The sequence below is a fragment of the Chiloscyllium plagiosum genome, chromosome 6 (genome assembly GCF_004010195.1).
Source record: "Chiloscyllium plagiosum isolate BGI_BamShark_2017 chromosome 6, ASM401019v2, whole genome shotgun sequence".
In the NCBI taxonomy this organism is placed as follows: Eukaryota; Metazoa; Chordata; class Chondrichthyes; order Orectolobiformes; family Hemiscylliidae; genus Chiloscyllium; species Chiloscyllium plagiosum.
The window spans coordinates 70,745,905-70,769,342 of record NC_057715.1 but is presented as its reverse complement, the minus strand read 5'-3'; the positions used below and the strand labels follow the sequence as shown (position 1 = coordinate 70,769,342).

Sequence of the window (23,438 nt, the reverse complement as noted above, 5' to 3'; positions counted from 1 at the left end):
AAGAAGGCTTCTCCAAATTGACCATGTAACAAAAGTCTCCCATCCCTCAGCCACCCTCATTAATCTTTTTTCCATTCTCTGATTTTTTTCACCTAAATGGCAGTGCCCAGAATTGGAACAATATGGCAGCTGAGACCTTATCTGCAAATTATAAACGTCCATCATAACCTCCTTGCTTATGCACTTTGAGGTTAGGATTTGGAGGGGGTGGAGGGGGGGGGGTTGGAGCCCAGAACAGCAAGAACATAGTTGCGCACAATGACAGTTATGCACAATGCAAAACATGGATTTCATCAAAGGTATGTTTGCATTGTGCCAAGCAACAATGATGAACATCCATCTAGTGCCAGTAGACCCAGGAGAAAGATAGATGTTGCTGCCTTGAAGGATCCAGAACAGTGGGATGAGTTCCCAGCCCAGTCACAAAAGCAGAACCAATTGCACAGTGTACCAGAGCAATTGCCCATCATTGATGCCACTTCCAACCAGACACATGAGGAGCAATTCAAGTCCACCATCTTTGACGCCTGTGTCAGACTATTAGGTTTGCTGCAAGACAAAACCAGGAATGGTTTGATGCCAATGACACCCAGGTCTATAATTCTAAGCAAAAATAAGCAGTCTTCATCACCTGGCAAAGCCACCTACATACCAAGTGAACAACAGCAGTGTACCACCAACAGAAGTCTGAACTCCAGCAACATATTTTTGATACGAAAAATAATCGTGCGTGGATAATGTACATGAATCTCAGGTTCATGATGACCAGTATTCTTCCAGGATGACACCTTCTTCCAGGAAACCAAGGTCATCTGTAGAGCAACTGGAAAATCACAGGACACCTCCCAGCTCTTCCAGGATGCCAATGCCAGTTTTCAGCTTTGGAAGAAACATTTTAAACTTCTTCTCAAATGGTAATCCACTGTATCAGTGGAGACCCTCTAAATGATCCCACAAGACCTTGTGGGAGGATTCTCACTGTGATGTACCAACCTTCAATGAGCTTAAGTGGGCTATCCAACAAATTAAAACCAACAAAGCTTGAAGGGCGGATGGTATACCTGTTGAAGTCTACCATAGGTAATTATCAGCTCAGGTCACAATTCCATGCACTCATCCTACATTTCTGCGACAAACAGGATATCCTCATAGATTTCAAGAACATGACCATTAATGACTATCTATAAGACGGGAAATGAATTTGATTGTGAAAACTACAAAGGGGTTTCCCTCCTATGCATCATGGGTCAGATCCTCTTGAGCTGTCTATTTGCTGTGGCTGACGAGTTCTTCCTTGAAATCCAGTATGACTTGCAACCATCTGGGTGTTTTGTAGACAATTTCCTTGTGGATAGACAGTTCCTGAAAAAGACCCTGAGAGTAACATCCAAAATTGTTCCTTGCCTTCAATTATCTGATCAAGGCATTTGACTCTCTAATTAAAGCAGCTTTGAATCATCCTCCAGTGCTTTGGTTGCCGGTTGAAGTTTGACCACCAGCCTGTGACTCCTGCATGATAAGGTATCGCTGTCCCAAGTAGTAGACCTGAAACAAGTACCTCTTACATCAAGACCGAGATAAGGCAAGGTTGTCTGGTCACCTGTATCTCTTGTTTCATCATCAACCTGAGTATCATCATACACTCCATTTGAGGGAACCCATCAGTCAGTGTCATTATCCAATATTGTTTGGACAAGGAGTGCTTCAAACCTTGTTTACTTCTGGGTAAAAACAAACTTCATCTCCACAGATTTTCTTGGCCTTTACTTTGCCAATTAATCCATACGGGCAATATGAAGAATATTTGGTCTATTCCATATCTCATATATGCTGCTTGGCCTCCCCTTAAACATCTCTAAGATCAAGGTGCTCTACCAACCTTCTGCAAGTCAGTTGAGCAAGTCAAACCAATAGGGTGGCTCTGGAGTAGGTGCAGCATTTTCCATATTCCACCAACTACTTCTTCTGAGAGACTTCCATTAATAAGTATACCACCAAATCAACAGTACCAGTGCTGCCTTCTTCTAACTGTGACAACATGTCTTTGATGAGAGCGAACTTGCAAGTTAGCGTAGGTCCCGGCTTATAAGATGGTTATTTTGATTATGTCCTATACTGCCAGAAAGTACAGACTACTGTGCAGTCTACTGATGTCACATCAAGATCCTTGAGATTCCACTAGCAGTGCCTACATTGAACCATGGAAATCCAAACAGGAGGACTGCCAGACCAACATGAATGACATCCACGAAGATTCATTGCTCCTGAAAGGACGGGCCTGTATCCTTGAAGGACTATGAAGGACGGGCCTGTTTCCTTGAAAATCACCGACATCAGCAGGTTGTCTTCTCAGTACTGGCCAATTTTCAAGGTAGAATAAAAGGAATACGTTTAAGGAAATGTTCAAAGATGCATTAAAGCATGGATGTATTGACAACACTGACTGGGAGGAGAAAACTATTTGCTGTTCAGCATGGCACCCCCCGTCATGAAGGCTTAGGTGACTGATGCTCAGCAACTCAATTGCAAGATGGATGGCAGTGGCAGGGGAAAGAGGAGAATGTTAATAAGCTGTCTCTGCTACAAGAAAACGTACATCCAGAATTGGGCTCCTCAGTCATCCGAAGGCTCCTCCAGACTGACAGACAATCAGGCTCGATTCTAAGGGACAACTATCAATGACACATACACCAGTTGCCTTGTGCAGTTGTAAGTTCAAATGTTTTCCTTTCTTAACTCTATGGCGTAAGGGAGGGGAAGTAGAGAATGGCAATTTGCTTGGATGGTAGGGACCAGAAAAGTTGAGTCAGTAGTGGAATAGGGTCAGGGGTACAGGGGACCAAAAACAAACACTGAAAAAGCTGGAAAAACTCAGCAGCTCTGGCAGCATCTGTGGAGAAAGAAACAGTTAACGTTTCAAATCTGATATGACATGTCTTCATGGAGATGTCAAGTATGAAGGGTCTAGTATCCTAGACGTGGGAATTGAATGCTGAGGATAATCAGTCAAAATGAGAAAACCAAGTGCCTAAATAATGGTGCCAGTATTGTCCAAATCACATCCATCTCCAGCTATTGGCTGCAAGAACCCTTGCAGAATTTTGACGAATTATTGCCAATGAGAATGATCTTGGACAATGTCCTTTACAATGCACAGAGGGACAGCTGAGCCTGGAAGTTCAGCTATGTCACAAAGATTGGCCAGTACAAAACTGGACACTAGCATGATCATTCAAGAGTAAGCAAAAACAAATTACTATTTCTTGCACAATTAGAAATATCCCGAATTCCTTTGTAAGCATAACAATGCAAATAACTTTCTGATTAAGCTAGTCTCAACAAGTTGCAATGATGCTCATATGAAAAGCACGAAGTCAATACTTATGAAGCAAATCTCAATTTTAAAACACCCATTTCCTCAAGTCTTTCTTAGTTAATAGCGATATAGTTGGACTGAAAAACTTTGGCTGTGAAGCAGAGACTGCCGATCTGAATATGAAGTTCTTTTCTAGCCAACCTACAGCTGCTGTATTTTCATTTGAAGGTGAGTTCCACCACTGAAAGGTTTCTCTGCCATGCTTTTTCTATGCACGCTGACGACGCCAGAAATTTTCATAGTAATTGTGTGAAAAAGAGATGAGAGCATAAGTTGCACACAGTTCCAGTTATAACATCGAGAATGACACATTGCTGACAAAATCCAAGCCCATGCTTCTTTTATAAAGTCCAAGGTGTCATTTGCCTTTTCTACTACTTTTCAACCCACCCTATCATTTTCAAATGATCCATGCACACTCACCAAGGTCTCTCTGGTCATTGCCCCCTATTTAGAACTGGAGCTTTTAGTTTATATTCTTATTTGGTTATGGGATGTGAAAGCTACTGGCTAGGCCATAATTTATGATTCATCCTGATTTGTCCTGGAGAAGGCGGTAGGTGAGTTTCCTTCTTAAACCGCTCTAGACTTCGCAATGTAAGGACACCCACAATGAATTGGAAAGGGAATTCCAGGATTTTGACACAGCAAACAGTGAGAATCAGTCATATATTTTGAAATGTGTCACTTAGAATGGAAGATTCAGTTGAGGTTGTTCCATGCAACTGCTCTCTTGTCTTCTACATGGTAGAAGTCACAGTATGGGAGGTGCTGATGTTGGAACTTTAGTGAATTACTGTAGCGCATCTTGTAGATGGTACACATTGCTGCCACCCTGAATGATGTGGTCGAGGAAGTGAATACTGAAGGTTGTGGAATGAATTGTCAATCAAGTGGACTACTTCAGCTTGCTTGTGTTGTTTTGACTCATGATTCCTACACTAATGGATAATTTCAAACTGCGTTTAAAATCAATCACTGTCTCTGCCCTTTCCACTATCCATTTAATGCTACATCATTATCCTCCTTATATTTCTAAATATTGAAATTGTGCATTTACACTCAAGATTAGGTCATGAAGATACATATGAAGAAACAGCTGGTGCTTGAAGGCTGGACAAGCAGTACTGACAAAGCAGATGCTATACTGGATGTTCGCTAAGATTAGTAATAGATTGTGGCTTTGACTGTTACCACAGCAGTGCAAGGTTGTAGATATTCAGGGACAGATTGACCACTTTAGAAAATAGCTATTGATGGTTATTCAGAGTTTTGTGCATTATGCAACCAGGATTATATTGAAAGTAAATAATCCAATTCACATGTTCGAATACAAGACTCAGGCTAGGCATCTAAAGTCCCATCTTTCTATATTTGCAAAAGCTATAGTTTTATGTCAACCATCAATTTTCACATCAGTTAACATAGTTTAGCAGATAAAATTTCTAATCAATTACACATTTTCCATATTTCCAAGTGAATTAATACATTTCTATGGTATAATCTGACACTTATTATTCTGTTTTAATTCTGACTACTAAAGATTCAGTATTATAGATAGAAAGTCCAGAGTTCTAATAGCATAAATTTCAAAATGTAGGAAGCTAGTTTACAAAACAAGAGAAATACAATAAGCAATTTATTTTGCTCCTCTGGTTTCTTAAGTAATATTAAATGCCAGGAAAATATGGATAAAAGCCTTTTGAGTAGTAGAACAGAAAGGACACAAGAAGGTACTTCAGCTTATTGATCAGTGACTGGAAAATGTTAACAAAAATATACTTGATATTTACTTTGAAGGCCTGATGATTTCATCCATTCTTCCAAACTGGCTTTTCTCTGATCTTCTGGAGCGGCAGACAGATACGTGATAAAACCAGCAGCCAGTTGTGCTCTCTTTGGCAAAGTATTTAACTCTTCTGTAATCTCTGCTACCTAGAAAGATTTGTAAAAGGAGGAATTAGAAACATTCATTTCCAATTTCCTGCCCTTCTCTTATCATCCTAAAGGCCCAGTTCTAAAGGTACTGAGATCTTTCTGATGCTTTGCCCATATGGACATCTTTACATGATCTTAAATAGCATACTGACCAAATGTTTGATATGCAAACTGTTAAGGTCCATCTCAGAGGAGGGTTTGATCGAGTGTGAAATCACAGCAGACCCCAGTACTATCTTCATAAAATTTTCATACAGTTGTGAATGCAAGTAGTGAATTAATGGAAGTAAAATAGGGTAATTTATCACTTCTCGTCCCAGTAATCCTAATGCTAATTCAAGTCAATCTACTCCTATCCTACTATCGGGAGATGGTGTATAGTAGGCAAGTTCAACAGGGCTTATTGTGAATGGGTTCTGGAGTTACCCTGGAGTAAGACTTGATTTCTTTTTTGGTCATTTCTGGTTAACTATTCATCGGAACAATCTGAATCCCCCTACTTTAGTTCAGAGTCAAAGGCTTTAATAGAGAATCACAGGGAGCAGGGCAATTCCTCATTGGAATTTGAAACTTCTCAGGTAAATCCTATAAAAGGTTAGGAAGTCAAGACTTCCATCACGTGCATCAGCACATCTGATTTCCATATGCAAAAGGCTATAGGTTTGGGCTATATTATTGTGGAGCCACCAACAAACAACTGCGAATAGTAAAGAAGGGTGTGCAGTTTTAAATCAAAATGCTAGAATTGTTAACAATATTTTCTCACAATAACATGATAAAATTACTTTTCCAGAGAGCCGTGTCTTAATAAGGAGCATTACTTGCTTTCTTCCAAGGAAAAATAAAATTTAATGTGTCACAAACTAACTAAAAACTTAAGAGAACTTCACACAAGATTTGTAGTTTCAGTGAAATTAAAATATTTTCGCTTCACACAAATTCTATACTAGAAAGACATTAATTTACAATGCAATATTCATACCAGGATTCTCCCACTGAAAATCTAACTACACAAGTCATGATGGGACAAAGAAATCCTGCCAAGATCACTGATCTGTGCATCTAGATTTTTGATATGCACATTGTGCAGTTCAACTTTCACGGTACTGATTTCTTTGCTAAAGAGAGGAACTCAGAAAGGATTTCAGACTGGAAAGTAATTCTTGAAAGGAGATTTTGATGTTTACAAATACTAAATGGCATGGAAACCTGATTGAATTGCTAGAAAAACTGAATGGCCTGAAGGTGGATAAATCACCTGGACCAAATGGACTACACCCCAGAGTTCTAAGAGAGATAGCCGAAGACATGGCTGGGGAGTTAGTAGAATTAGGGAGGGTCCAGAGGACTGGAAAATCACTAATGTGAGACCTATGTTTAAAAAGCAACTAAGGCAAAAGACGGGAAATTACATATTGATTAGCCTAACCTTGGTTGTGGGTAAGATCCTGGAATCCATTGTGAAGGATGAGATTTCTGAACACTTGAAAGCGTATGGTAAAATAGGGCAAAGTCCACATGGTTTCATCAAGGGGAGGTCATTCTTGACAAATCTGCTAGAATTCTTTGAGGAAGTAATGAGCAGGTTAGACCAAGGACAGCCAATGGATGTCATCCAAATGGACTTCAAGAAGGCTTTTAACAAGGTACCACACAGGAGGCTACTGAGTAAGATAAGGACCCATGGTGTTGGGCTAAAAATGTTTTATGATCGATATTTAGAGACAAGGTGCTAGCATGGATATAAACGTAGCTGTCTGGCAGAAAGCAGAGAGTAGGGATGAAAGGGTCCTTCTAAGGATGGCAGCCAGTGATAAGTGGTGTTCTGCAAGGCTCAGTGTTAGGCCAACAACTTCTCACTTTATATATAACAATCTAGATTAAGGAACTGAGGGCATTGTGGATACGCTTGCAGATGATACAAAGATACAAAGGTAGAGGGACAGGTAGCATTCAGGGGGAGGGGAGGCTGCAGAAGTATTTGGACAGGTTAGGAGAGTGTAAGAAGTGGCAGATGAAGTACAATGTGGGAAAGTGTGTGGTCATACACTTTGGTAGGAAGAATAGAGGCACTGACTATTTTCTAAATGGGGAGAAAATTCAGAAGTTTGAAGTGCAAAGAGACTTGTGAGTTCTACTCCAGGATCCTCTCAAGGTAAACTTGCAGGTTGAATATAAAAGCAGAGATGTACTTCTGAAGCTCTATAAGACTCTGGTCAGACCACATTTGGAGTATTGTGCACAGTTTTGGGCCCCATATCTCAGGAAGGATGTATTGGCCCAGGACCGTATTCAGAGGAGGTTCACAAGTTTAGAAGGAAGAGGGGGGAATCTAACTGAAACATACAGAATGCTGAATGGCCTGGACAGAGCAGATGTTGGGAAGATGATTCCATTGATAGGAGAGACTAGGACCGGAACACTAGGACCAAAGGGTGTAGCCTTATAGTAAAGGGAAGATATCTTAGAACAGAGATAAAGAGAAACTTCTTCAGCCAGAGAGTGATGAAACTATGAAATTTATTGCCTAAGGGGGCTGTGGAGGCCAGGTCATTGAGTATATTTAAGACTGAGATAGATAGGTTCTGAGTATCAAGGGGAACAAGGAGAAAGCAGGAGAATGGGGTTAAGAAACTTATCAGCTTTGATTGAATGGCAGAGCAGACTTGATAGGCTGAATGGCCTAACTTCTGCTTCTATGTCTTATGGTCTTATGAACTGAAATGTGGAAATAAGATGAGGAGTAAGTTCAAACTAAAGATAATTTTAGGATTAATATTCTTTCTGACCGACATTTAGAATACAGCAGGAAAAGGTTTGGATATATTTAGGAAATAATTAGATGCTAAGACATGGAAATTGTAGATCCTTCTTGATTAATAAACTAATATCAGATATTCTTCCCAATATCAGAGGAATGCTATTCCTCATCTGTAATTATCTTGTAAACCTGCAATGCCATCACTGCAGGAATAGAAATTACAGCACAAGTTTACATAGATACTTTGCATTATAAAAATGGAAATAAGACTTTAAAATAAAAATTAGACAATACATATCTTTAAAATGATGAATGTTCTGGGAGAGAAATTAGAGAGGGAGAGATCAGAGGTCATGGCTAGGGCATGGCATCTCAGGGCCAGAACTGTCAACAGTTGGAATAATGACAGTAAATTTATTTCAAAGTGTTGTAATGTTTAAGATTGGTTTATCGAGAGGCAGACAGACCTCCTGGCCTAACAAGGAGCCAATGTACACTTCAAAGTACAGGTTAATAAGTGACAGGACTGCATGCTAGAAAAGGCATGGAATACTGGAAGTCAGATAAGTAAAATGATAATTTAGCAAAGAGTGAAGAGCTCAAACCAATGGTGTGATAAATTATCAATTTGGAAGCATGTACATGAGAGCTAGGAGGACCCAAGAATATATCACTGGAAAATACCTGAAGTAACAACTCAAAAACAAGAATAGGAATAGAATCCATTGTAGGTTATCTTTTGGCCATGTTTAGATGTACAAGAATGAGACTAGGTGAGTGTAACCCCAACTATCTGAATGATATTGGAAAGGAGTTGGAGCAGAATAATATAGCCAACCATGTCAAAGTTGCAACCTTCAATTCTGTCATTCAATAAGATCATGGATGATCTGACTGTCGTCTCAACTTCCCTTGCAATCCTTAACTCTCTTCTATGTTATAAATCTAACTGTACCTTGAATAAATTTGATGACCCAGTCACTACTGCTTACTGAGAAAGAGAATTCCACATAAAATACCCTCAGAGGAAGAAAAAAATCTGCTTGTCATTGTATTAAATGGAAGACCACTTTTATAATTTTAATACAATCATAAATGTAGAATGTGCTTATCACATTTCTATCATGGCACAGCTACTTGAGTGCAAAAATAATTCAAACAAATTAAATGCCCATCATTTAGGACTCAATTGTTTTTACAAGAATTCTGATCATTTTAAAATGACAGATTTAATGCCGATTGTCACAGGACTTTTTCTGCCTTGAATCACATCTCTGCCTCGTCAGAGAGCTAGTACAATTTCCCTGTTTGGATTTTGAGCTGGTCAATCCTAGGACTATTGCATTCTTTCATTTTCTTTATTACAGTGTAAAAAGAACAAAATAATTCAGTTGAAGTGACATTTCTCCTGCATGTGCACTGCCAAATGGAAACATGCATCTTTTACTATTTTTCACAATAACGCAAACAATAGCCTTCGATTTGCCTTCATGTCAAGTTCAGAAAGACAAAAACAAAATCCATGCATTTGTTCAAACATGAACAAAAACTGGCCTCCAGCCACTAATGTGATTTTTGACAATGAAGTGTAACTTCAAATACTAAAACTGAAGTCTTACCACATAAGAACAGTAGAGTTTGTTTTAATCTTTATTTTTATCAGAAGATGGGGATCATTTATTTCAGTAAAACTAATGATTCTGAATATTTTAACTTAATAACAAAACTCTAAAAATATATCATTTTTGAACAGAACTCTACGTCAGATAATGATGCTCAATGTCAGAAAACACACATTCTTATACATTCCTATTGGGGATATATAATTAGCACAATTGCTGTTGTGGGGGTGAATTCTAATAGTGACATGTTGAGCTAAGCTTATTTCCATGTTGTAATTTTTATATTTTCTCCAAAATCCCAATGACAATTACTAGTTCTCGATGAAGTCACAATTTGAAATTGCATCTTTAACAGAAAAAAACACAAAGCCATTGGTTTACTATGTGTTAACCACTGAAGACAATATTAAAAGTTTTGGAGTAACTTTACAAGGGATTCTGTCCATGCCATTAATCTGCAATAAATCTTGCTGTTAGCCTTATCGAAATTGTCAGATGTACTTCCTAATTACATTGGAAATATCTATTTTGAAGTATAAAATCATGTGGTCATAAGAAAATTATAACAATTGAAAGACGACCAGGAGATAACGATTTAAATGATTTTGGCAAATTTCAAGAATGAAGCTTACTTGTGCATTCCACCTTCTGTGTTCCCCATCAAGTTGACGTATCAGTTTTTCAGCTGCTTCTATGGTCTCCTGAGCTTTATTTACTTCTGCTTCCAGTTTAGCTGCTTCAGTTGTTCTGATCTGGAATCTATTTAAACAAATGGTGACACAGTTTTTGACTAATTCACTAAATAAGTAAGCATTTAAAAATGCAATGATCACTGACCATCAGTGACAAAGGATAAGTGATTTCAAATCATTGCTGAAATAATCAGATTAAATTTGAAGAGGTTTTTGCATAGAGAGGGATGTTGAAGTGTGAAATATTTTGATATGAGGACTGGTTGAAGTAGACATTGGGCAAAATCTAATAAAGCCCTGTATAATGTGGGCTATGGTGAGAAATCTGACAGAATTGAGAGAGAAATCCAGTGGGGACTTCCTTGACATTTGGATCTGGCGTCCAAATGAAATTCTCACGAGGGAAGCAGGAAAATGCCTATTAATGGCGATTATTGATTATTACCTGTGTTATGAAGGTTTAAACACTTGCCAGTTAGTGTCCTAGATCTTTAAATAAAACATAGGTGAGACAATTTGTTTAATTTCGGTGGCTTGTGGTAGTTTAAATTAGAAGTGAGAGAAATGGCTCTTAAAGTTGCTAAAAAGGTTCTGGGGTTTGAAGATGATTCCCAAATTTGCAAAGAAAGTTTAGAAAGAAAAGACCATACTCTTAGAACTGCAAAGAGCACCAACAAGTTCAGACTGCTAGCTCTCTATAAAGTACCTGTCCATAAGAAAGATTGTGCAGCAGAAGACCAAAGAAAACATGACCCAGCAAAATAGAGGAAAATCTACAAAGGAGAATTGACAAAGCTGGCTGGTTTTGAAACGTGATTTCTTTATGTAAATCTTAATCAGGGTGTTTTCTTAATCGGACTAGTACTGTAGAGTGGGAGGTAAAAGATAGGTTTAAGAGAAAGAAGTTGTAACTACTTGTGGTTTTAGTGTTGTCTGTTGGACTTAAATAATAAAATCGTTAATTTTTACTTTAAATAGTGAAATCTGGGAGAGTTCTTTGCCTCTCAAAATTTAACAGATTACGACGCTAGGTGAGCTTCTCTGTGTGTCGGGTTGAATTTAGCAGAGGGGTTTACCCCATGTCGTAACACCTTTGAACATCAAATCTTACCTCATTAATACGCTGGTTCCTATTCTATCATGCAGCATCGACGTTTCAGGCATAAGCCCTTCTTCAGGCTTATGCCCGAAACGTCGATTCTCCTGTTCCCTGGATGCTGCCTGACCTGCTGCGCTTTTCCAGCAACACATTTCCAGCTCTGATCTCCAGCATCTGCAGACCTCACTTTCTCCTATTCTATCATGGCCAGACAGAAACTAGGCACAGAGAATTCCCAATATGAAAGTCAGAATGGGTACTTGGTAATTCTAGCTTACCACTTGGCCCTCTAAACCACCATCTTAGATACCAGGCACCAATCACACAAGGCATGTGCCATGCTCTGTGGACACTTGCACGCCATTTCCACAGACCTTCGCATCCAACACACCTCGGTATCTCCGCACCATCGTAACAACTCTGTTCCACGTGCAATACACTTCTGGATTTTAATGCTGCACTTTGAAGAGAACCTGAACCTCTCATTGAGATTCTGCTCAAAGGACACTTTGCATGCTGGGCCAGACTGGATCAAGCTGTACTCCGGGGCTGATCACTTGCTCTCCAAGCACTCACTCACCTTGTGTCTATTTGAATGTTCACACCACCTCTGCTTGTCTCGTCCTTGCCTTTTAGCACAGACACAAAGCCAAGCAGCTTGTTCTGGTTGTCAGCAGTCACTAGTCCAGGAGTTACACTTCAGCATGTTACATCGGTGTTACAGCTGCACCATAAATATGGTCAAGTGACTGCTTAGAGCAGTCAAGGACAGGAGCCTCACCTCGTAGGGACTAAGGAACTGAAAGTCAGGTACACCACCACCTTTCTTGGTTCTTCCTATTTTATTATGGACTCTCTACCCCCTGGACAAGAGAAAGGGAGGGAATGAGTAAGATAAATGTGAGTGGCAGAGCTTTAATGCTGATGTAGATAGAAGGGTGGAGAGTCTTCTCAATTGAATAAGTATGCAATACAGAGATCTTGAAGATGTGTGATATGGAATGGATAAGAGTGAGTGGGGGATGATATTCCATGTAATAGTGAAACTAGTAGAGCATGAGCCTTGGTGAAAGGCAGGTGAAGCAGCAGAGATATAGTGAGTAAAGTAGCAGCAGATAGAAAGTGATGGCACTTAACCTGTCAGAACAGAAAATAACCTTCTTCCTACACTGCTGAGCATACCTCCAGATGGCAGGGATCACACTGACCCAAGTGGTAACTTCAAACCAGGCTGGCACCGGTATCGGACTTGTGCCCTCACCCCTGCACCTCCAGTCCCTGCCACAAAACAGGGCATCAATTTACCCTTCTCTGACAAGTTCAGGACAAATGTGACAAACTGTGTAGGGCAGCTGTGGACTACCAATGTTTGTCAAGGTGTATAACAGCTTTTTAAACGTAGCACTGGTACCAGGGCTGACAATCTGTTCTGGGATATCCCAGGAGTGGTGAGCTCTCCCAGCTACAGCAAGTGATAGAATCTAACTGGCACTGGATGGAAGTGTGCCATTGGGGTGTGGTAGCTTGTTAATGTGGTAAATTTGGGAAGATTTGAAAAAAACCCACTAAGCCTCATGGAGACAGAGGCCAAAATATTCAGCCGATTGCTCTTTTTTTTAAAGGTAATATTAAATAATGGAATAAAGGAAATTTACAAATTTATGGGAAAAGACTGATCCTGTCTGAGTTTCGGATCATTCCAAAGAAACTTATTGATAAGATGGGAAATATCATGTCCTCTGTTCTGTTATGGTTAATATTAATATTGAGTTAATATTATCATATTAAATTTTAATTCTGAAAAATATCTTCAAATAAACTTTTACTTTTCCTTAAGTTCAGCCACTTTGCGTCCCACACTGCAGAGCTTGACTTCCAGATTCTGTTTCCTCTCTTCCGTTTTACTTAGGTTTCTGGTCAAGAAAAAGATAAAATGCTGAAGACATGCTGAAAATCACTTTGGTATGAGAAACTTATGCAAACCATCATTAAACAGAATGTTGTATCTTTTATATCATCAGATTATCAAATTGATAAGTTACAGCAATGATATAAAAGAATCGTGGTATCATTCCTGAATACTTAATACAATAGTTACACTCTTGCCTTTTCCACATATTCAGATGCAGACTGCTCCCAGGAAGACCAGTTCCACCACAGACTGCTCCCAGGAGGACCAGTTCCACCACAGACTGCTCCCAGGAGGACTAGTTCCACCACAGACTGCTCCCAGGAGGATCAGTTCCACCAAAGAACACACCAGATGGCCTCCTTTTTTCGAGATCACAATTTACCTTCTCACGTGGTTGAAGATGCCCTCCAACGCATCTCATCCACATCCCACACCTCCGTCCTCAAACGCCACCCCTCCAACTGTAAAAAGGACAGAACCCCCCGGTCCTCACTTTCCACCCTACCATCCTTCGCATTAACCTCATCATCCGACAACGTTTCCGCCACCTCCAAACAGACCCCACCACCAGAAATATATTTCCCTCCACACCCCTTTCCGATTTCTGCAAAGACCATTCCCTCCATGACTACCTGGTCAGGTCCACAGCCCCCAGCAAACCACCCTCCCGTCCTGACACCCTCGCCTGCCACCACAGGAATTGCAAAACCTGCACCCACCCCTCCTCCCTCACCACCATCCAAGGCCCCAAAGGAGCCTTCCACATCCATCAAAGTTTCACCTGCACATCCACCAATGCCATTTATTGTATCCGTTGCTCCCGATGCGTTCTCCTCTACATTGGGTAGACTGGACGCCTCCTCGCAGAGTGCATCAGGGAACATCTCCGGGACACCCGCACCAATCAACCCCACCGCCCCGTGGCCCAACATTTCAACTCCCCCTCTCACTCTGCCAAGGACATGCACGTCCTGGGCCTCCTCCACCACCGCTCCCTCACCACCCGACGCCTGGAGGAAGAACGCCTCATCTTCCACCTCGGAACACTTTGCTACCTTCTCCCCAGCCCCACCCCCCATTTATCTTTCCACCTTGGAGGCTTTCTGCCTGTATTCCAAATGAAGGACTTTTGCCCGAAACGTCAATTTTCCTGCTCCTCGGATGCTGCCTGACCTGCTGTGCTTTTCCAGCACCACTCTGATCTGAACTCGGGTTTGCAGCATCTGCAGTCCTCACTTTTGCCTATATTCAGATGCAGGCCTCATTTTACCTGGAGAACATTATAACACTCTCAGAATGTGTCATAATTAAAATGGAGCCACAACAACATTCAAAGCTCAACATTATTTAGGACAGTTTGACCTGAGCCCCTGCTACTGGATTCAATTTGCATCTGTAGGGTTTTATTTCCACTTTTCCTGGTCCATCAGCTTTAGATATCAAATAATCAAGGTGGTTCCAACAACAGAATATACCCAATGTTCTTCAATAAAGCAAAGTACGCAAAAAAAACTGTAAGAACTGTATGTGTAAGATTTCTGCAATCACAAGACAACCCTTTTACATGGACACGTCCGAAGATCAGACAGGAACATGATCAACCTCCATCTCAACTTTTCAACATAAATCAATCGTCCTCTCTGAACAAGCCAAATTTTTGCTGTGAAGTAAGTTGTTTTATATTCTTTTCATGTAAAGAAGCTGCCTTGACACTATCCAGTCTCCAGCACATGATCAGTTTGACGACTGCCGAATATCACAAATGTGTCAAGTTTTTCAGTCAGTTTGATCAATTATCTCAAAGACTTGCTTGTGTCTCCTAGGAATGATGCTTATCTCTTGCCTTTCATGAATGTGAATATAAAACTTAGCTTGTGCTAGCTGTTCACTACGACCACGATCTAAAATGGCATACTTGTTTGAGATCTCCTAACTTATCCATCAAATACAAATAAATTAAACAACTCAATTCTAGAAATGGCTTTCCATGATATTTTAATACTGCAAGTGTGGAAGTTGTCATCAGTTCATTTATTTCCCACTAGTTGCTTTATTGTTATCACTGCATAATTTTAGCCATTATTTACCACTACATTAAAAATTACAAGAAACGCCATGGCAAGAAACCTTGAAATTTTACAAAATTTATTAAACTTGATTTTAAATGTTATATTACTCAGAATTGAGACATGGTGTTAAAGCTTTTCATCTGTCACTCATCAGGATAAAAGCAAGAATGCTACATTTCAAAATGTCAGAACAAGTTATACTATGGACAAGGGATGCTAACTTTGATCTCCTTATTTGAAAAAGGGTATGTTAGATCCAATTCAGAGAGAGTTCAATTGATTCTTTCCTGGAATGAAGGGCATTATATTATAAAGAAAGGTTAGGCCTATACACACTGGCATTTAGAAATGGTGATTTTATTGAGTAATGTGTTGTGCAGCAGACAAGAGGAAGCAGGTACAGCCTAAGAATAAGAGATCTTCCTTATAAGACAGAGATAAGGAGATGCTTTTTTCCCATTAGAGATCATGAGTATGTTGAATCCCCTTTTGCAGAAAGCAGAGAGGGAAGTTTGGGTCTTTGAATTCATTTAAAGAGTAATTTTTTTTAATACAGGAATCAGATGTTATGATAAGCAGACAGGAAAATGCAGTTAAGACCACAACTACATCTTCCATGATCTTATTGAATAGAACAGCTGAGACAAAGGGCCTCCTCCTGTCCCAGTGTTCCAAGTTCTTTTGCATGCTTGGACAAAGCATTGACAGAGAGAAAATATTAGGGAATTACATGCTTCTCTTCAGCAGAAATGGCACAAAGCTTGAACATATTCCTTTGGTTGACAGACAATATATATCCTGCATTTGAAAGTATGCTTTGGACAATGAGAATCGAGTAACCAACAAATCAGCAACTCCTAACCCTGTGGTATATAAAATGCTGTATTTAATGTTGTGTTTGTCAGAAATTTGGCATTCTTTCACATTTCCTGAACAGTGCAAGATGAGCATCATTGGCAACTTTCTTTCTCTTCAACAATATTGAAGAGCTGTACTTAAAATGTGAGCAGTATATATCTATTTAGTAACAGATGTCAGATAGTAAGTCATATCCCATAATCTGGTGTCTAAGTTCAGGTTTGTTTTTATTTATAAAGCCCTTGGGTTTCCCACAAGATTTAGTATATGACTGACATTTCCTCCATTATTCTATACCGTTGTAATTCAATCCCTGACATCAATTATTCTGCATGCAAATAATGAGCAGATGGTACACTACCATACAGATTTCCCCTCCACTTTGAACACAGACAACAGGAAATACTTCACAAAGATGAGAATCAAGCAACATAAATCAATAAAATATATAGAGAAGAATTATTGACACAATCTTTAAGTACTCACTCAACTAATGCAGCCTGTTCTTTTTCAAGAGGTTGAATCTTCTCCAGCACATATGAATATTTCACATTAGCTCGGACCCATGCAGCCAATGGAGCAGCTGCAGCACTGGCGCGCTTGGCATTCTGTAAATTAATTATCAAATTCATAGCACATTTAACAGATTTCACACAATACAAACAAAATAAATTTGAACTTCAGATTATTACAACTGCAAGAGTTTCTAGCAATATAAAAACAAAAATCATGGTTCATTCTGATGTCAAGAAAACTAAATGAACAAACAGCATTAATTGTTTTATTTTCCAACTGTCATTCACTTAATTATTTCTAATAAACTTACATAAAACAACCTTCTATTATCAATTATACCTTAGGGTCAAATGAAGCACTGTTTTTCTGTAAGAGTCCTTCTACACTCTCTCGTATTTCTCTGCTGATATTCCAGGCATCAAAAGTTGCTATCTCTTCTCTCACTCCCCGTTTTGCCAAGAAACTGTGATAATCAAAATCAAATGTTAAAGTGCCATGTTCTTTCAAATCAGGCATTGACACCTCATTATATTACAAACTATTTTGTGTAAAATATGTTTTGTTTGTGTGGAGAAATAATTGGTATCAAGCCTTTTTTTAAATAAAAGAGCTAAAGTACATTTAACCATTTTCAAAAAGCAACCACTTTCTTCAACTAATAAATAGAATGCATTATTTGGCTTCAGATATTACTCCATTGAATATTTGTTTATTTATACCAGAGGTGTTTGAAATCTTTTCCTAAGAAGAACATTCAACAAATACAAAGATTCTTCTGTTGACCCTTTAAAACACTGAGCTGAGCAAGGTAGTGAGAGGTAAAACAGAGAGATCTAGGGAACATAGGTACATAATTTTTTGAAATTTGTGTCACAAATAAATAGGGTGGTTAAGAAGGCTTTTAGCACACTTGTTTTCATTGTTCAGACCACAGAGTATAGGAGTTGGAGCGTCATGTTGAGGTTGTACAAGACATTGATGAGGCTTCTTCAGGAGTACTGTGAGCAGTTCTGGTCACCCTGCTATAAGAAGAATGTTTTTAATTTGGAGAAGGTTCAGAAAAGACTAACCATGATGTTGCCAGGAATGGAAGGTTTGAGTTAGAAAAGTAGGCTGGATAGGCTGGGACATTTTTCACTGGGATTAAAATGGGACATTTTGCCATACATTAAGAACATTTCTGAACTGACAGCCAGACTACTACGACCACTAGGACTCATAACAGTACAAAAACAAACAGCCACTCTCAGACAACAACTCACCAGAACAAAGGACCCGATACCCAGCATGAGCAAAACCAACGTAGTGTACAAAATCCCATGCAAGGACTGCACAAAACACTACATAGGACAAACAGGAAGACAGCTAACGATCCGTATCCATGAACACCAACTAGCCACGAAACGACACGACCAGCTATCCTTAGTAGCCACACACACAGATGACAAGCAACACGAGTTGGACTGGGACAACACTATTATTATAGGACAAGCCAAACAGAGAACAGCCAGGGAATTCCTAGAGGCATGGCACTCATCCACAGATTCTATCAACAAACGCATCGACCTGGGCCCAATATACCAGCCACTGCAGCGGACAGCTGGAACTGACAACCGGAAGCGGCAGAGAAAAAACCACTGTAAATGCCGGAGGAAACATCACAGAAGCGCTTCACAGGTGGCTCCCAAGCACTGAGGATGTCACTTAGACAGGGGACGAAATGTGTGCAACACAAATTCCCAGCTCGGCGAGCAGAACCATGACAATTTTTCACTGGAGTACAGGAGGTTGAGGCGTAACCTTATAGAGGTTTTTAAAATCGTGAGAGTCATAAACAAGGTGAATAGCAAGAGTCTTTGCCTGAGGGTGGGGGAGTTCAAAACTAGGAGCACATTTTTAAGGTGAGAGGAGAAAGATTTAAAAAGAAAATGAGGGGCAACTTTTGTTTTAGACACAATGGTTGTGTGAATAAACTGCCAGAGGAAGTGGTGGATGCAGGTATGGTTACAACATTTAAAAGACATTTAGAAAAGTATATTAATAAGAAAGGTTTGAAGGAATATGTGCCAATCTGAGGCAAGTGGGACTAGTTTAGTTTGGGAACATAGTCAGCATGGACTAGTTGAACCAAAAGGGTCTGTTTCCAGGATGAATGACTCTGTGACTCTATAACACCTAAAATCAGGCTACATCGCATTGGTTTCAAATATAAACATGCATATTAGCATGGGAAACAACTTGTTCAGCTAATGCAAAACCACTTAATTATATGCACAAAAAAGTGATTTTGTCCTTTCTACAATTGTTCTTTTAATTCAAAGTGAAGAACTAATACTGAGATGAAGATAAACAAAGTACTGCAAATGTTGGAAATCTGAAACAAAAAAAAGAGACACAGGTCTGGGATTTTACAATTGACCTCATCAACCCAGGCTACAAGAATCATCAACAAGCCTTAATTCTGAATACAACTTGATGGGTTCTCTGGAGTCCATCTACGGGAGGAAGAGGCCAGATAGAGGGAAGCCTTGAGCAGGGAATGAATACAATTTAAACTACATTCTAAAAATCAAACAGTAGCTTCTTATAATTTTGTAAGATAGGAATAACGTTAAATGAAGAACAGACTAAAAATATATCCTTAAATTATATTATTTGATCCAATCTTGATTACAGACCACAAGAAAACTTACTGGAATTGAGAATGTCACACTTTGGTAGCAAGAAAAAAATTAGTTGACAATGAAACCAAGCTACTTTGGCACAGCAAAGAAAAACCTTCCAACTTTAACTATTCAAGTGGCCATCATATCACATACCATTGCCAGTAGATGAAAATAGGGGAATTTTTCTAATTCAAAACATCCTCAATTTAGTATGTTTTATACAGACACAAAATGAAATGTCTACAATTATCCTTTGTACCATCATCTCTCATGTTCAAATGCTGCATTTGAACATGAGAGATGATGGTACACTCGATAAATGCAGCATTTGAACATGAACAATACAACATCCTGATTGTCTAATACAATATGGATTAATACCTCAAAAATCCTCACCTTTTCATGCTGACCCATGAGGTATCAAAAATACCCATCAAACGTAACACTCCCTCCAAAATATCCCTGATGACATCAGGTGGCATTCGTAGTGACCGGATTTCTGAGAGTGATTCTGGCTTTATATTTCCCACTGCTCGTTTGGCTTCATCTACATGAGGCTGAAAATGAAAAAAAAAACTGGAAATGTTGCCGCTGCCTTTTGGTGCAACAAGTGCTGCAATGTTGAGACATATGGATGAATTTTAACATTACAATTCAGAGAAAAGTATCACGTACCTAGAGGTTTGAGAAGGAGGTTTATCAATCGATTTTTCATTGTGTCAGGGAATTAACATCCAACTATTGGACTACCAAACCAAATAGAGCAGGTCAACATCACGTTTACCCATGACCACTTGTTGCATACAAAGAATCCCAAAGTTAAAGATGGTTACAAGATCAAAGCAAGTCATTTAAATTCAAAGACTCAGTTGTTTATAAAAACGATGCACCTAGTGTTATGATCAGCTAAGGAGGAACCAAATGGCTTCCTCTTTTTCCACTCTATTTGACTACAAGAGATACTCTTGTCAATTCTCATCATAGCATCCCGACAGTGTGAACACAGGCCATTTGGCCCAATACGTCCACATCGACCCTTCAAAGAGAATCCCACCCTGACCCATTCCCCTACCCTATTACTCTACATTTTGTTATGGTTCTGTTCGCCGAGCTGGAAATTTGTGTTGCAGCCGTTTCGTATATTGGACCCAATATACCGGCCACTGACAACCGGAAGCGGCAGAGACAAACCACTATAAATGCCGGAGGAAACATCACAGAAGCGCTTCCCAGGAGGCTCCCAATCACTGAGGATGTCACCCAGACAGGGGACGAAACATCTGCAATACAAATTCCCAGCTCGGTGAACAGAACCACAACAACGCGCACCTAAGCTACAAATCTTCTCACAAACTTTGAACTCTACATTTTCCCTGATTAATGCACTTAGCCTTCACATCCCTGGACACTGTGGGCCATTTTACATGGCCAATTCACCTAACCTGCACATCTTTCAACTGTGGGAGGAAACCCATGCAGACATAGGAAGAATGTGCAAACTCCACACAGACAGTCGCCCGCAGCTAGAACTGAACCCCGATCCCTGACGTTGTGAAGCAGCAGTGCTAACCACTGAGCCACCATACAGTGTGTGTTTAACTGGCTACCTGTTCCGATCAGAAAAGTCACAGGCAGACTGTTTTTCTTGAATTTTAAAGAAAATGTAGGTTAGCTTTGGTTGTACACAACCCAGATTAAATCAAATGATAAAATATTGACTTTTCAGGCACACACATACAAGTTAGGGTGGGGAAGAACAGCTCAATTAAGTTGTGGTGAGTGTTGAGGCTTCAGGATGATTTCAAGGGTCTGGCTACTTTTTCTTCAAAGGGGAGAAAGACAGTGGGAAATACTCTCAGAAATCAGTAACACATCCCCTCTAAAGCTTTCAAATCTTTCTTAAAGTCCAGATCCCAGGACTGGACACAATACTCCACTGCCCTACAAATATTAATTGTAACTTCTTTGCTTTGGAATTTTATACAAAGTCAGGACCATGTATGCTAATTTTACCACTTTCAGCATCCACCCTCCTACATACATAAATACAAACATACTCATTCAATGACGTGCACACACAGCCCGAATTTCCCTGTTCCGGTATCCTTTTTGGAATTGCACCCTTCGGTTGACATTGCCTCTTCTTATTCATTCTATCAAAATATATCAGTTCACTTCTCTGCTGTAAACTGGATCTACCATGAGTCATACTTATAGAAATCTGGGGGTCAGTTAGCTAAATTGGTGTGAAAGGCTAGTTTGCAATACAGAGTGACACCAACAGCATAGGTCCAAATCATGTACTGGCTTACGTTACCATAAAGGTCTCTCCTTCTCAATCTATCAGCTTACCTTAGGTGCGGTAACCCTTGTGTTAAACTAGCACCACTCTAACAAAAGAACAGCCGAATTGTCCAGTAGGATAATGGCAACTTTTACAGCATGGAGAAAGGTCCTTCAGCCCACTGCATCTACCTTGGTCAAAAGCAATCACCTAACCATTCTAATCCCATTTTCCAACACTCGACCTTGTATGCCTTGTCGTCACAAGTACACATTTAAATACATCTTAAGTGTTATGAGGGCTTCTGCATCTACCACCGTTACAAACAGAGTTCCAGATTCCAAACAACGCTTTTCCCCACATTTCCTGTAAACATTCTGCCCCTTGCCTTAAATCTATGGTCATTGGCCATGCAGCAAGGGAGAACAATTTTTCCTATCTCTGCCCCTTATAATTTTATATGTTTCAATTATGTCTTTCTCAATCTCTTCTGCTCTGAAATAGTCTATCCAATCTTGCTTCATAAATAAAACTCTCCAGTCCAAGCAACATCCTGGTAAATCTCCTCTGTACGGTCTCTAGTGCTATCACACCCTTCCGATAATATTAGATTCCAGAACTGCACACAATACTTAGGCTGTGGCCCTACTAATATTTGATACAATTTCAGCATAACCCACCCCTTCTCTTTAAACTCTAAGCCTCAATCACTTTATCCACTTGTCCTGATACCTTAGAGGACTGTTGGACATGCACACTAAGGTCCCTCTGATCCTCTGTGTTTTCCAGGGTCCTACCATTCTTCCTGTATTCCTTTCCCTTGTTTATGCTCCAAAGTGTATCACCTCACACTTATCCATATTGAATTCTATTTGCTACTGATTAGCCCATTCTCTTAGACTCTAAGTTATCCACTTCACTATTTATCATTCCACCAATTTTTGTATCATATGTTAACTCACTGATCATCCCTACTACTTTCACATCTAAATCATTTATATGAACCACAAACAGCAAGGGCCTCATCACTGACTCCTGTGGGTCCTCATTGAACACAGCCTTCTAACCGAAAAACAATCCTCAACCATCACCCTCTGCTTTCTTCCAGTCAGCCAACTATGGATCCAATTTGCGAAACTTGCTTGTATCCCATAGGCTCTCATCTTTGCTATGTCTCCCATGAGGGCCTTAATCAAAAGCCTTGCTGCAGTCCAAGTAAGAGGTGTACGTCCTCATTTATACACCTGATAACCTCTGAGAAAAATTAAATAAATTTGGTCAGACATGATCTTCCCTGAACACAACCATGCTGATTGCTCTTGATTAATCGCTGCCTCTACAAACGTAGGCAAGTTATGTCCCTGAGAATTGCTTCCAATAGTTTCCCCACCACTGAGGTTAAAGGGAGCAGCCTGTAGTTTCCTTGTTTATCCCTTGCTCCCTTTGAATATCTGGCGTACGCTGTGTGTTTTTGGTCATTATGTTTAAGAAAATATTTACTTACATTGGAGGTTCGATAAATTCATCTCTGGGGTGAAGTGATTATTGAGGATTCAAAGAAAATTGGACTTATATACTCTGGACCTTAGCAGAATGAAAGGTTACCTCATTGAAATGTACAAGATTCTAAAAGGATTTGTATACT

At 39.7% G+C, this 23,438-nt stretch overlaps 1 protein-coding gene across 5 annotated transcripts in view; it reads right to left on the bottom strand.

Annotated features, from left to right (window-relative positions):
- LOC122550689 (cytoplasmic dynein 2 heavy chain 1) overlaps window positions 1–23,438 on the bottom strand; it is a 555,979-nt gene that overhangs the window by 286,024 nt on the left and 246,517 nt on the right. For all 5 annotated transcript variants that reach the window (XM_043691809.1, XM_043691805.1, XM_043691808.1 and 2 more), the window contains exons 58-63: window positions 19,906–20,066; window positions 17,183–17,306; window positions 16,814–16,935; window positions 13,315–13,401; window positions 10,330–10,456; window positions 5,170–5,311 (exon numbers count right to left, since the gene is read on the bottom strand). In XM_043691809.1, coding sequence (XP_043547744.1) covers window positions 5,170–5,311; window positions 10,330–10,456; window positions 13,315–13,401; window positions 16,814–16,935; window positions 17,183–17,306; window positions 19,906–20,066 — 763 coding nt within the window. The remainder of the gene's footprint in view (window positions 1–5,169; window positions 5,312–10,329; window positions 10,457–13,314; window positions 13,402–16,813; window positions 16,936–17,182; window positions 17,307–19,905; window positions 20,067–23,438) is intronic.